This window comes from Cnephaeus nilssonii (assembly GCF_951640355.1).
Source record: "Cnephaeus nilssonii genome assembly, chromosome: 13".
In the NCBI taxonomy this organism is placed as follows: domain Eukaryota; kingdom Metazoa; phylum Chordata; class Mammalia; order Chiroptera; family Vespertilionidae; genus Cnephaeus; species Cnephaeus nilssonii.
In genome coordinates, this window is record NC_137084.1 from 70,975,336 (window position 1) to 70,991,070 (window position 15,735).

General features: G+C 39.7%; 1 protein-coding gene and 1 pseudogene across 3 annotated transcripts in view; one reads left to right on the forward strand and one right to left on the reverse strand.

The window, feature by feature from the left end:
- Nucleotides 1–15,735, reverse strand: part of CUL5 (cullin 5) — a 101,264-nt gene that overhangs the window by 55,596 nt on the left and 29,933 nt on the right. For both annotated transcript variants that reach the window (XM_079787351.1, XM_079787352.1), the window contains exon 2: nucleotides 12,064–12,173. In XM_079787351.1, the coding sequence (XP_079643477.1) occupies nucleotides 12,064–12,173 (110 nt within the window). The remainder of the gene's footprint in view (nucleotides 1–12,063; nucleotides 12,174–15,735) is intronic.
- On the forward strand, nucleotides 1,575–3,943 carry LOC307109762 (14-3-3 protein zeta/delta-like; annotated as a pseudogene). The gene is made up of 2 exons: nucleotides 1,575–1,962; nucleotides 2,152–3,943. The product of its transcript is annotated as a 14-3-3 protein zeta/delta-like (transcript).

The window sequence follows — 15,735 nt, forward strand, 5'->3', positions numbered from 1 at the left end:
ACTTGAACATAAAAGGAAAGAGGCAATGGTGAGCAATGTGTGTGTGTGTGTGTGTGTGTGTGTGTGTATGTATATATCCTATATAATAATCCTATATAATAAAGAAGTAATATGCAAATTGACCCTCACAAGATGGCTGCCTACGACCAGGCCAGCAGGGGGGCGCGGGACGACCAAACGACTGTACAATCAGGCTGTGTGGGGCGACCAGGCCGGTGGGGGGGGGGGTCCAGTTTGGGGGCAACCAGGCCAGCAGGGGGGGCAGTTGGGAGTGACCAGGCTGGCGGGGGGGCAGTTAGGGGCAACCAGGCTGGAATGGGGGGGCAGTGAGGGGCGACCAGGTTGGCAGGTGGGGCAGTTGGTGGCAACCAGGCCAGCGGGGGGGGGGGGGGGAGGCTTAATTTCATATTAATTGGTAAGAAAACACCCTCTTGAAATAGATAACCAAAGTACTTTTAAAAAGTGACATGCTTCAGGGAAATCCTTTTAAAATAGTAATTATATTAGGAAAATCAGGGAGTTGGGGAGTGGGAGAATAAATAAGTGAAAACTTTTCAAAAGTTTCATTGGGACAGAGAGAAAGGATAGGAGAAGCAGCAAGAGGTACAAAGTATTCCAAAGATTTCAACTTCCTTAGGTAGAATGGAAGTAAAAAAAAAGTAGTGTGATTTTGTAAAAAAAATAGGTATTTTGCTTTTAATTAATAGTAATACCATATGCCTTTGAGAGTGAGAAACAGGAAAGTAATCACTAGTGGAAGTGAACTTTCAAATTAATAAAAATAAAGAAAAGAAAAAAATAGTATCTAATAAGTGATAAATTTATAGAAACAGTAAAAATAAGAATATCAGTTATATCATTATACATGAACTGAATAAATTATCCCATTAGAAAGACAATATGTCTTTCAAAAGGACAAATATTTCCTGGCTGGTGTGGCTCAGTGGTTGACCTATGAACCTGGAGGTTCACGGTTCAATTTCCGGTCAGGGCATATGCCCAGGTTGGAGGCTTGATCCCCAGTGTGGGGTGTGCTGGAGGCAGCCAATCAATGATTCTCTCTCATCATTGATGTTTCTCTCTCTCCCTTCCTCTCTGAAATAAATAAAAACATATATTTTTAATTCTACTTATATGAGACACCTAGAATAAGCAAATATATATTGACAAAAAGTTGAATAGAGGATACCAGGGGCTGGGGGAAGAGCTTCTGTTTGGGATAACAAAGAAGTCCTAAAAATGGATATTGTTGATATTTGCACAACATTGTGGATATACTCAATGCCACTGAATCATACACTTCAAAATGGCTAAAATGATAATTTTTATGTAATGTATGTTTTAACAATTTTTTTAAAAGTGACTGTGTTTTAAGAGATACTAGGCAAACCCAAACCAAAAGAAAGCAGTGTGGCAATATTACTATGAACCAAAGGGGAATTTATGGTTAAAAGAACTAGAAGGAAGAAACATTATGTATATAATGATAAAAAGCATTATTTATGAAGATATGTCCATCTAGAGACTGCTGAATCCCTGCCACTCCACCACCACCTACTCCGGACACAGAACATCCAGTCATGGATAAAGATGAGCTGGTGTAGAAGGCCAGCCTGGCCAAGCAGGCTGAGAAATACGATGATTTGCAGCCTATATGAAGTCTGTAATGAGCAAGGAGCTGAATTACCCAATGAAGAGAGGAATCTTCTCTTATTTGCTTATAAGAATGTTATAGGAGTCCGGGTTATCTTGGAGAGTCATCTCCAGTATTGAGCGAAAAATGAGAGGTGCTGAGAAGAAACAGCAGATGGCTCAATATAAAGAGAAAATTGAGACTGAGCTAAGGGCTATATGCAATGATGTAATACTATCTTGTCTCTCTTGGAAAAGTTCTTGATCCCCAAAGCTTCACAAGCACAACGCAAAGTTTTCCATTTGAAAAGGAAAGGAGCCCTGGCTGGTGTGGCTCCAGTTGGTTGGAACATCATTCCTTACACAAAAAGGTGGCGGGTTTGATTTCCGGTCAAGGCACAAACCCGGTGGTGGGTTTGATCCCTGTTTGGGAGGCAGCTGATTGATATTTCTTCCCCACCCCGCCTTCCTCTCTCTCAAAATCAATTTAAAAAAGAGAGAAATTTATGAAAAGTAAAGGACTACTATTGTTACTTGACTGAGGTTGCTGCTGGTGATGACAAGAAAGGGATTGTGGATCAGTCACAACAAGCATACTAAGATGCTTTTGAAATCAGCAAAAAGAAATGTAACCAACACACCCTATCAGATTGGGTCTGGCTGGCCCTTAACTTCTCTGTGTTCTATTATGAGATTCTGAACTCTTTGGAGAAAGCCTGCTTTTTTGCAAAGAAAACTTTTGATGAAGCCACTGCTGAACTTGATACATTATGTGAAGAGTCATACAAAGACAGCAAGCTAATAATGCAATCACTGAGAGAACACTTGACATTGTGGATATTGGATACCTAAGGAGAGGAAGCTGAAGCAGGAGAATGAAGAGAGAATTAACCGACCTCTCAACTTTTGTCTGCCTCATTTTAAAATTTACACAGTGGACTATTAGTCATCCATGCTGTCCCACAAATAGTTTTTTGTTTACGATTTATGACAGATCTGTTATTTTTATTTGAATTTCTCTATCTCCCATGTGGTTTTTATGTTTAATATTAGCGGAGTAGAAATAGTTAACATTTAGGGAGTTCTGTTTTCATATTGAGTGGCCAACAGGGGGATGTGGGATTTTTATACAAGTTATAAATGTTTGACTTAGTACATTTGGAACATTGTAGCTTCACAAGGGTCAGTGTTAAAACAGTTTCCATGTCTAAGCAAAGAAAACTGTCTACATATTGGTTTGTCCTGGTGGGGAATAAAAAGAATAATTGGTTCTAGTCACAGGTGTAGTTGTGGGTATTGAAGTTTTGGAGCACTTAGAGCAGAGGCGGGGAACCTTTTTTCTGATGAGGCCTGGTGCAGGAAATTCCTGCATGGATAGGGTTCCTAGGCCTGGCAGGCAATCAGGGCTGATCCAGGCCTTCCTTCCCTGGCTGCCAGCCAGGGCCTTTCTTCGTTCTGAGCCGCCCCCCTGGTGGTCAGCGCACGTCATAGTGAGTGATCAAACTCCTGGTCTCCTGGTCGAACTCCCGAGGGGACACTTTGTATATTAGTCTTTTATATATGTAGATTTGCAGGCCATACAAAATTATCAACTTAAAAATTAGCCTGCTATATTTGGTCAAACATTTAATTACTTCACCCCTAATGCCTTGGCAGGGCCAGACCAAATGATTTCTTGGGCCTTATATGCCCCATGAGCCAGACTTTCTCTACCCCTCACTTAGAGGGATGTAGTTAAAATGGATATCCCATGGATAGCACATGTTGAACCATGTGTGTATCTGTGGAATACTCACTTTCAATGCGCACACCTGCACACCTGTGACTACATCTGCAAAGGTATTGCTTTAGTTGTGACCCAATTTACTCTGGATAAGGGCAGAAATGGTTCACATTCCATTATTTGTAAAATTACCTGCTGTTTGTTTTCATTCACTTTGCTACACTCATTTTATTTGTATTTAAATGGTTTAGGCAACCTAAGAACACAGGTACAAGTCAAGATGCAGTAAAAATGAATTGCTTGATATCCATTACTTCATGTATATCAAACACAGCAGTAAAACAAAAAACAAAACAAAACAAAACATGTATTTACCATTTTTAAAGGTTGTGTTTTTTTTTTGCTTTTGTGAATTTTTCTTTGATACTTGCCTAACATGCAGCACATGCTGTAAAATAGTTAACAGGGAAATAACTTGAAATTATGATTAGCTTTGTTTACTGTCTCATGAAATGTTCATGAATAACCTAAGCATAATTGTTAATAATGTGTATTATGTAAGTAGAATAAAAGCTTTATGAATGGACAAAAAAGTTTATTTACACCAGAAAATGTATATCAACATATAAAAAATATAATTAGATATGTAAGATACAAATACATTGGAATACTTAACACATCCTTATAACAGCCAGGATGTACTCAGCTGAAACAACATTAAACTCAATTAACAGTGACTTAGATCGGCAATTTTCAACTGGTGTGTCATAAGAATTTTTAAAATATTGCAATACCTGACTATTTAGTCAGGGGCACTGAACTCTTTTCCCTTAGATTGTCAAATAAAAAAATGACAACAGCCAATACAACAATAACTATTTGGTATGAATGAATCAAAATTATACCTATTTTTTTTTTTGGTCAGGCCAAAAATGTATCTTTTTGGTGTGCCGCAGAATTTTAGTAATTAGTTTGCATTTGATAAAGCTCAATTTGCTTAATGGCTGATATTGGTAATGGTGGAGGAAAAGGTACATGTTTTCATTTCTGCAGAATTCTTAAATCCTCTAACCTGTCTGGAAATATTTCCATTTTGTCTTAAACTTGATTAGGTATAGGATACTAGCCTTTCAAATATTTAAAGAAAATGTTCCTTCAACCTCCTGCATTTGTCCGATGAAAAGAGTGGAGGTAGTTTGTTTTGTTTGGAAGGTAACTTACTTTTCTCTTCAAGAATTAGGATTATTTTCTTTATCCTTGGAATTCTGAAATTCCTTGAGGATGTGTCTAGGCATTCTTTTTTAGCACCTTCAATGTGAAGACTTGTAGGAATAGGTGGCAAGGGACACGAGTTTTTAGTCCTGGAAACTTTCTTCTTGTACTTTGACTATATCTTTTCATCTACTATTTTTGTTCTCTCCTCTGGAACACTTTTTAGTAGAAGTTAATCTGATTCTAGATCTAGCCTTGATATTTATTAATTAAAAATTTTTTTTTTTATTTCAGAGAGGAAGGGAGAGGGAGATAGAAACATCAATGATGAGAGAGAATCATTGATCGGCTGCCTCCTGCACACTCCCTACTGGGGGGGATCGAGCCCACAACCCAGGCATGTGCCCTTGACCGGAATCGAACCTGGGACCCTTCAGTCCACAGGCTGACGCTCTATCCACTGAGCCAAATCAGTTAGGGCGACAATCATTAATTTTCCATAATGTCTTTGCTCTACATTCAGGGAGAACTCTGGTTTAATTTTTCAAATTACTAATTTTGTCTTTATTAGTTAGCTCTTTTATTTTTTATTCAAAGCTCTCTTCTTTATTTTGATTACCCCATTTTCAGAAAGAAACAGATATCCACTTGCTGTTCCACTTATTTATGCATTCAAAGAGGAAGGGAGAGGGGAGAGAAACATCAATGATGAGAGAGAATCATTGATCGGTTGCCTCCTGCACGCCCCCTACTGGGGATCGAGCCCCAAACCCGGGCATGTGCCCTGACAAGGAATTGAACCATGACCTCCTGGTTCATAGGCCAACTCTCAACTCTTAGCCATGCTGGTCAGGCAATAAAAAAATATTTTAAAAAAAGAAGCAATTCTCAACTGACTAAGGTGCTGCGGCCCGCCCGCCCCCGCCCCCCTCCAATACATTTGGAAACACGAGAGCTTTTTCTGTTTAATAATGAGGGGAGAGGAGAGGAGTATACAAGGAGTGTCCGCTACTAAACTTTATGAGGGTGAATACCAGAATGATGAACAACCCACAACATGTAGGATCATCTTTTATAACAGTGGTTCTCAACCTTTCTAATGCCGCAACCCTTTAATACAGTTCCTCATGTTGTGGTGACCCCCAACCATAAAAATTATTTTCGTTGCTACTTCATAACTGTAATTTTGCTACTGTCAATGAATAGTAATGTAAATATCTGTGTTTTCCGATGGTCTTAGGCTCTACAGCAGCGGTTCTCAACCTGTGGGTCACAACCCACAGGTTGAGAACTGCTAGCAGGGTCACCTAAGACCATTGAAAAACACAGATATTTACATTACGATTCATAACAGTAGCAAAATTACAGTTATGAAGTAGCAACGAAAATAATTTAATGTTCGGGGGTCACCAGAACATGAGGAACTGTATTAAAGGGTTGCGGCATTAGAAAGGTTGAGAACCACTGTTTTATAACCATTCAAAACGTTAATAACACTTCTATTGAAAAATAAGGATGCAGATTATGAGAAAAGGGGAGTAAATAGTCAATGTAGTTTAACATCAATATATTAAACACGTCATGCTGCCGTAACCGGTTTGGCTCAGTGAATAGAGCGTCGGCCTGCGGACTGAAGGGTCCCAGGTTGAATTCCGGTCAAGGGCATGTACCTTGGTTGCGGGCACATCCCCAGTAGGGGGTGTGTAGGAGGCAGCTGATCTATGTTTCTCTCTTATCGATGTTTCTAACTCTCTATCCCTCTCCCTTCCTCTGTGTAAAAAATCAATAAAATATATTAAAACAAAAAACAAAAAACACATCATGCCCTCGCTGGTGTGGCTCAGTGGATAGAGCGTGGGCCTGCGGACTGAAGGGTCCCGGGTTCGATTCCTGGTCAAGGGCACATGCCCACGTTGTGGGCTTGATCCCCAGTAGGGGGAGTGCAGGAGGCGGCCGATCCATGATTCTGTCATCACTGATGATTCTCTCTCTCTCTCTACCTCTCCCTTCCTCTCTGAAATCAACAAAAAATATTTTTAAAAAATATATTAAACACGTCAGATTTAGAGATAAGCAAGTTCTGTTATTATTATGGTTAAACTAGTGACCCATCACACGAAATTGTGTGAGACCCGGGACCCGGGACCCTCCCTCCCCACCCCCCCCATGCCATGGGACCCTCCCGAGTCCCGGAGTCCCTCCCTGCATGGCCTGCACACCGCGGGACTGCCCCGAGTCCTGGAGTGCCACCCCAATGCCCCACCTCTGGGCTGTGCGGAGCGCTGCCAGGCCCCGCCCCCGCAGCACACGCACACAGGGTCACGGAAACCCCGGCAGAAGCCGCACGAAGCGGACACCAGGACCACCAGGACCCCCGCGGGGTCTCAGGAACCCCGGCGGAAGCTGCGTGGAACAGCTGCCGGCCCCTCCCCTGCTGCCCTGCCCCAGCTGTGCACACCACCATCTTGTGATGGTGTTATGGTGTGAGGGTCAATTTGCATATTACCTCTTTATTATATAGGATAGGCTAAAATTTGGAAAGGTAGGTCTTGCAATTTTGGTGATAGCATGATAAGACATCCAGGAATCCTAAGAGGACAACATATTGAACAACCTTGGGTAACTCCAAGGAGATCAAAGATTCTTAAAAACAGTATATTAAAGCCACTAGTTGTAGCAAGTACAAAGTTATTGACTATTTCTGCTTAGAAGTATACATTAAACAAGGAACAGCATCACACTATGCTCCTGTTCCCAGTCAGGAGTGCACAGAAAAGAAGCATCATTCTAGATGATAAAGTATATTATTAACACAAATTAGCAAAAATAAAACAAAAAGAAGCCCTACCACATTCAACATATTCATAAAATAGTTTAATCAAATAATTTAAGAAAAATACATGTATATATGAATGCTACGAAGTTTTAAAAGGTGTCTGCTATTATTAAATGCTAATTTATTAAAAGGCAGAATCATGGATATAAGTTAATATGCAACAAGTTCTATATTATTTAGGGAAATTAGATTATTTTCTTATGTAATAAAGAGAAAAATGAGCACAACAGCTTAATGTATACATATAGATTACTCAGTCACATATCTACAATTCACTGATACAGTAATTGATATAGCATTTCACTAGTGCACACACACAAATTATAGCAGGTGTGAGACAGCCATCCTTAGGAAGACATGGTTGCAAAGTTGACCCTTGGCTTGCATCTGGGAACTTGGATTTTGGGAATGTCCTTACCATTTCCTGTTAAGACTGGCTCACTGTACCTATACTGTTTATGTAAAAATCTGATTTATGTTAAACACTTGCTTTTCACTTAAGAGTCTGTAACTTTGGTTCATGTCAGGCAGAGGCTGCCTATGTGACTGGCCCCAGGTAAAACCCTGAGCACTGAGTCTTTAATGAGCTTCCATGGTAGACAGGATTTCACATGTGTTGTAATAATTAGTTGCTGAAAGAATCAGGTCTATCCTGTGTGACTTCACTCAGAGAAGATGCTTGGTTCGCCTGAACTTTACCACATGCATCTTGTTGGCATTTTGTTTTGTATCCTTTATTGTAATAAAGTACAGCCAGGAATACAATTATATGCTGAGTCCTATGAGTCTTCCTAGCATTCTTTGAACCCGGGGTGGTCTTGAGAATGCTGACATGTTGGTGTCAGAAGTGGGATTCACTAGAACTGACTCATTGAAACATAGTGAAAGCATTGTTTGGGAAAAGCAAGGATGAAATGGTAGGATGACAAACCTTTCCTGGTTGGGTGGCTATGAACAGCAGCTGATTGGTATCTGCTGTGAGAGGGAAGAGCTATCTATGAAATTTAAAAATAACCCCAGGCGAGTTGGCTCACTTAATTTCCTGGCTGCTTTTGGCCATGTTGATTCAAGTCAGAAGAGAAGCAGCACAGCCTGGATGATGCATTTGGTTTTTGTTCTCACCTCCAAGTAGGAGGAGAAAATACCTAAAAGTTCCCACAAGTAAGCTTTCGGTGGACCACAAAGGTTAAACTTTTGTGTTGCTCTCTTCTAAGCATGAGGAAATAATAGTTAAATTAGATCCCAGGGCTGGGGAAGGGTTTAGAGAAACCAAGGGAGAAGAAACCACTCCAACTGTTTCTTCAGCCTAACTTGCTGCTGCAAAAACCCCTCCATACGCTTCCATTTCAGTCAGGATCTCCCAGCAACTATGTTAATGTTATAAAAGCTGACTTTTACTCCCGGAATTTGAGTAAATTTGTAATGAAAAAAGGGAAAGTTTAAAAAGATGACTTTGTATTTTGTGACTATTGAATATGGATGTATGATAAAGATATAAAATATTATATGTTTGTACTCTCCTAAATGCTACAGGGATCATATCAATCAGAAAAAGTTATAAATTAAAAAGTTAGCAATACACACCCTCCCTGTTTTTTACTGCTGGTGAGGGGATTGGAATTTAAAAGTCTTTAAGTATTGGAAACAGAATAAGTCTCCGTAATGAATGATATTTACTGTTATTTTTACCTATTGGTGTCTCTGAGAAAAGGGAGACAACATGAAAACAAAGAAAATCTCCAGATAGCAATACACTTTGGGAGTTTCAAAACACAGTTGTTAGTTGCTACTGAGCTCTTTTGAAATCAGATGTCTGACACTTAGAGGCTGATTATCTTCAAGCCTGATATGCATATTTTTGAGTGGATCAATTTGGAATCTAAGACTGACAAGAATAAAATAGGCTTAGAAAAGTCTTGTCACTGGGGCTTGGAACATGACTGTCTGTTCTATCATATATTGTCTTTGCTAATGCTGAAGAAGAGTCATTGGCTTTTTTGCAATTCTGAATTCACAAATCCTAATTGCCTGGATCTGAACCTAAGCTGAAACCTGATAATGTCTGGTGTTGGGCTGTTTAATCTTCAACACAAGTGTACTGAACTAAAGCAGGCATATGCTCAATGAACTTGTCTTTGACTTGATTGCTGAAGATTTAAGACACACTTCTGTGGAGCCGTAAGCTGAAAACATCATGTACTTTGGTTGGACCATCAGAATCACTTGCAATGCCCACAGGAAAGGGCTTATTCTCTGATGGACCATCTGAAATCAAGCTGCCTGGTTTTATCTAAGTATATTCCTAACTTGTGGTTACTGACAAAAGCTCTAGCTGGCAGAGGGCACTGTACTCGCTCCTTCCAGCCTGGACTCTCTCTCCACTGCTCTTAGGGATCTCTCACTACTATTGACTTGTGTTCAGCTTTCTGGATTAGCTGCAGTTTTCAACAATATTTATTTATTTATTTATTTATTTATTTATTTATTTTTAAATTTTTTAAGTCTCTATTCACAATTTTTTTTTATATTTTATTGATTTTTTACAGAGAGGAAGAGAGAGGAATAGAGAGTTAGAAACATCGATGAGAGAGAAACATCGATCAGCTGCCTCTTACACACCCCCTACTGGGGATGTGCCCGCAACCAAGGTACATGCCCTTGACCGGAATCGAACCTGGGACCCTTGAGTCCGCAGGCCGACGCTCTATCCACTGAGCCAAACCGGTTTTGGCAGTTTTCAACAATATTTAATAACCTGACTCTATTTCTCTTACTTTTACCTCACCCCTCCTTGTACACACATCTTAGTTAGGCAACTTGGTTAATAAACAGTTATCTTCAGAGGAACTAACCTTTTCCAGGCTGCTCATGAAATTATCAGGACAAAAGAGGTGGGAGGTGATGTTAATCTATTTTGAAAGTTTTTGAAAATTCGGGATTTCATCCAGACCAATCCCTAAATATGATATATCTTTCTAGTTAGGTTGTACAAAAATGCCTTCCTAGACAAATGTTTTTGTTCCTCTTGCAGGTCTGGATAATTGGGGAAAATGAATAATTTTCATTAACGCATTGGACATACTGATTTTATAAGGGAGAGAAAACAAAACTCAGCATCAGGGGAGGAGGACATTAATGATTTTTGTTTTTCAGAACTATTCTTGAAAGCTTTCACCTCTTCCTGGGAATAACAAAACAAAAAACCCACACACACAGAAATAAACAAAAACAAAAACAAAATACTCCTGGTGTTGACTTTCCATGCTGCTGTGAATGCTTTGAATTCAAGTTGACTGCCGAGTTTCCAATCACACCTAAACAGTGCTCTGAGACAGTAGGGAGCAGCCTCAATTCTGACATTTTCCACATAGACCAACTCTAAATGTAACCCACATAGTGAGGCAAATGAACTGGTGTCATAGATAAATGAAACTGTTTGGAATTAATTGCTTTCAGGCAGTCCAAGCCTGAAAATCAAGGCCTGAACTGAATTAACTGGACTGGATTAGGAACTCTAGAGTGCAAGGCCTCCTGGGAGGAGGGCACACTAGGGGGCCTTCTTAACCTATACTACCTGACTTTTTTTTTTTTTTTTACTGACTAATGCATGTCTTGCTTGAGGTGCCCTAACAATTGTAAACTATTTGTTTCCAAGGGTACCATGTACACCTTCTAAGACTGTACTCCTTTATTTGTGTACCCTATCATGACACTGCTTGAACCCTGGAAGTGTTCAGGTCCTCTTCAATTTATAGGCCAAAGTTATACTTTGCCTGAATTGATACTTCAGGCCATGTAAAAAGATCCATACAGAAAGTCACCCACTTTTCTAAGATAAACCTCATGGTTAATGGGATTTATTTTAACTAACTAAATCCAGGGCCTCTAAAAGATGTAACTGAGATCAATTCTATAGGTTGGTCTTGCCTTGCTGTGTGAAGTCCTACTGATAATAGTTTTGCTGTAAAGACATTTGGCCAAAGGCCAGGAGTTAACACAGCAGACAGGAGACTGTATTCCTTAGAAAGGCCTGCTTGGCCTGGGCTGGAATCTGAGAACCTGAATGGTCAACAGTTCCCTACACTGACAAAACTTTCCAGAAATGATAAGAATGGCTAACTGTGTCTAATAATCTATTTGTGTAAATAGTATGGTTTATACTGAACACCTGCTCTCTTTTTCTGAAGGACTGAATTTTTGGTACATGACAGGCAGAAGCTTGCCTATGTGACCAGCCTCCAATAAAAACTCTGGGCACAGAGTCTCCAATGAGCTTCCCTGGAAGACAACACATCACATATGTTGTCAATCTTGTTGCTGGGCAAGTTAAGTGTGCCCCATGTGACTCTACTGGGCGAATACTCTTGGCAGTTTGTGTGTCTTTCCTCAGACTTCACCCCATGTGCCTTTTCCCCCTTGCTGATTTTGCTTTGTATCCTTCTGCTGTAATAAATCATAGCTGTGAGTATAACCTCATGTTCAGTCCTGAGTCCTTGCAAATACTGAAACTAGGGGTGGTCTTGAGGACCCCCCAACATAAATAGTAATACTTTTAAATAAGTAAATAGATCAAGAGAGTAAACATTTCACTTGAATATAGAAATACACCACCAAAACTTCCTTTATGTTAGCAAAAAGTTAGAATTAATGAATTACTTACGAAAACAGATCAAACCACTGCTGTTTTGTAACAGACTCTTGGCGTAAAAGCTTCAAAACAATTGGACGCATAAAATCCCATTTGTCTTCAAATTGAAGAGAACCTTTATTCTTTGATAAAAAGAAAAGGATAAATAATAGTTTAATTTAAATGCAGTTAAATCAAAAGTGTTTATTTTTATTTTTTAAAAGATAGCAAGAGACTCCCCCCCAAGTTTGCAGGGGCCTGAACCCTCACCCCTGCTGAAGGAGATCTCCTGCCCCCATGGCTGCTCAGCTTCACATGCCCAGCTCAAATCGGGACCCAGGTAACAGAGACTTGGCCGACAGCAGATGCCCTCTCACTGCAACAAGACTTGATGGAGATGTCTTGCACCCATGATCCGGGGAACTGGGGTCTATGATATCTAAATCCAGCCTAGCACCAGGAATGTTCAGAGCCTACTCAAGAAGACAAATAATCCTCTCCACTAATAATTACAGGGTAAAACAAGATGGTTGTTAGAGTATTAAATTTGACAGTAAAATAGTAGTCAAGTTTTCAGACTAATTTAAATTGGCCAATCAAAATAAGCAAATACTCTAGAAAATCAATTGTACTGGACAAAAAAGCTGTTACTAAAGTGTTAACTAAAATGTTTATTGGTAGTTCATCTCATGGTAAAATTGCATAACATATAATGAACCTAAAGCAGTCACATTTTAGTGCAAAAAAGTAAAATTTAAAAGCTATCAAGATTACAGCATAAAATTCCCAAAAGCCTCCCAATATTTAAACCAAAAAGGGGGGGGGGGATAGTAGAAGAATATCATGTAAGGAAAAATATCCTGTAAATAAATTACATCTAGAAAATTTTTACTTTAGAAAATTAACTTTCATTTGTAATGCTAACAGCAAGACACCCAGGTAAAACATACATGGTGTCAAAACAAGCCAAAGGAAAATCGTTCGGACAAAAAAATGAAAAAGGATCGCAAGTCAAATTTATAGAAAATATTCCTTTATTAACTTTTGGTTGAGAATATGTTTGTATATTTTCAGAAAACAACCCCGAGACCATGTGGATTCCTGCAACAGAGAGGAATTGACAGGAGTGCTCCAGCCATGAAGTCAGAAGAGAAACAGTCCAGAGATGGGAGACGCAGACCATGCCTTGCCATACTAGCAGTCAGCAGATGTGCGTCACTGCAGATTGCCCAGGACCAAACCAGAGAGGGTCGGACCTGCATTACCACCATTTGTCCACCATCCAGAACTGAAATATCATTGCTGACGTGTACACATAAAGAACTGTTGGACAGAGAAATTGGGACTCAAAAGAACTGTTGGCCCAGAAAGAAACTCACTATAGACTGATTCATTTGCCTCTCAGCATAACCATTATTGCTTGTCTCATTTTCGGTTCCTATAAGTGTATTCCTAGTATCACATGAGCTCACTCTTCTAGGGGAAAAGATGAACAACATAGACTGAAGAACAAGAACAGCATTGATCAGACTGTCAGACCTCAGAGGGAAGGTAGAGGAGGGTGGGGACAAGGGAGATAGATCAACCAAAGGACTTGTGTGCTTGCATATGAGCCTAACCAGTGATCATGGACAACAGGGGGAGGGGAGCATGCGTGTGGGGGGGTTTGGGAAGGGAATGGGGAGGGGTTGATGACAAATATGTGATACCTTAATCAATAAAGTAATTAAAAAAAAAAAGATAGCAAGAGAAATTTAAAAGAATCAGTTTTCCATAATGGAATCCCTAAAAATTTAATCTGGTATCAAGAAATCACAGGAAGACAACCATAAAAAAAAAATCAATTGTACAAAATTGTATAGTGAAGAATTTGGTCTTGTCCAAAGTGAAGGTCTACCCTTTGCCCTTGGCTTCTAGTCTGGGCCCTTGTAATGTTATGTCATTATTTGCCTGGGGACCTTGGTTCATACTGAATATTCTAACAATGTGATTTAGGGAGGGAACTAACCAAACCCACACAGTCTTTGGGTGGGGACTGGCCAATCTGGAAACAATTAACAATGCAAATTAGGGTGGAGGCTTTGGTTCAACCAACCTAGAGATTGAGATTACCCATGTGAGCAATCAATCATGCCCTCATGTATGTTGCTGGTGTCAGAAATGAGGGTGGTCATGTGTGCAAAGAATATGGCCTCAAATTTTATAGTTGCCCTAAACTCCTCACAAAATGTACATTTAAAATCTCAATAAACTCTGAAAACTGAGAAGAAGAAAAAAACCCACACAAGAAGATATTCCATTTCATTTTATAATGCTAAGAAAATACTGATACCAAACTGGTGCGAAGAGAGGAAATGAAAACTCTAGACCAATCTAACATAGAGAACATAGATGCAAAAATCTTAAATAGTAAATTAAACAAGTGGTGTATCAACAGAATGATACCTCATAATTATGCACAATTTATCCCAGGAATGTGAAAATGGCTCAATATTAGAAAAAAATCAATTCATTACATTACTAAAAAGAGAGACCCCATAAGTTAAATATAGCCATGTGACTTGCTTTTGCACATAAATTTAAATAAAAATCATTAATTTTCTAACATACCACTATCACACACCCCTAAGAAACTCATTATTGCTTTCACTATACAACTTATTGAGGGCGTTGCTCACTTGTATCAGATAAGATTGATGCACTGACTGCATGGAATCTGCAAATTCCCTGAAACTATAACCCAGAAGCAGTTTTTATTTATTTTTAAAATATATTTTATTGATTTCACAGAGGAAGAGAGAGGGAGAAAGAGATAGAAACATCAATGATGAGAGAGAATCATCGATCGGCTGCCTCCTGCACACCCCACACAGGGGATCGAGCCCGCAACCCAGGCATGTGCCCAGACCAGTAATCGAACCGTGAACCCCTGGTTCATAGGTCGATGCTCAATCACTGAGCCATGCTGGCTGGGCCAGAAGCAGTTTTTAAACATATGGTCTGACAAGAACCTACACCAGAATCACCTAGGATGGTGATTACACATACAGATTTCTAAAACCTAACTCAGACCTGCTGGATCAGGATCTCTCTTTTTTTCTTAAAAACATATTTTCATTGACTTCAGATAGGAAAGGAGAGGGAAGATAGAAACATCAATGATGAGAGAGAATCATTGATTGGCTGCCCCTGCATGCCCTGCACTGGAAACTGAGCCCGTAATTTGGGCATGTGCCCTCACCAGGAATAACACCGTGATCTCCTGGTTCATAGGTTGGCACTTCACCACTGAGCAACGCCAGCAGGGCTGGATCAGAATCTCTTGAGGTGAGATTAGAATTTGCATGTATAACAAATTCATGATAAAAGTATACAAAAATGTTAAGAGGGTTTATGACTCAAAAAAGGTTAGAAACCACTAATATTAAACTGTGAAAGCAAGTGATCCTTCTTACACCTACAAATACAGTTGATTCTAAAACTTACTATACTGTCTCACCCAAGGTATGTACTTAAAATTTTTATTTTTATTTTATAGGAAGGGGGGAGAGAGGGGGAGGAAGAGGGGGAGAGGGAGAGAGAAAAGAAGGAGAGAAACATTAATGTGATTAGAGAAACATCGATTGGTTGCCTCCCGTATGCATCCAACTGGGGATCAAGCCCACAACCTAGGCATGTGCCCTGACCAGGTATTGAGCTGTAACC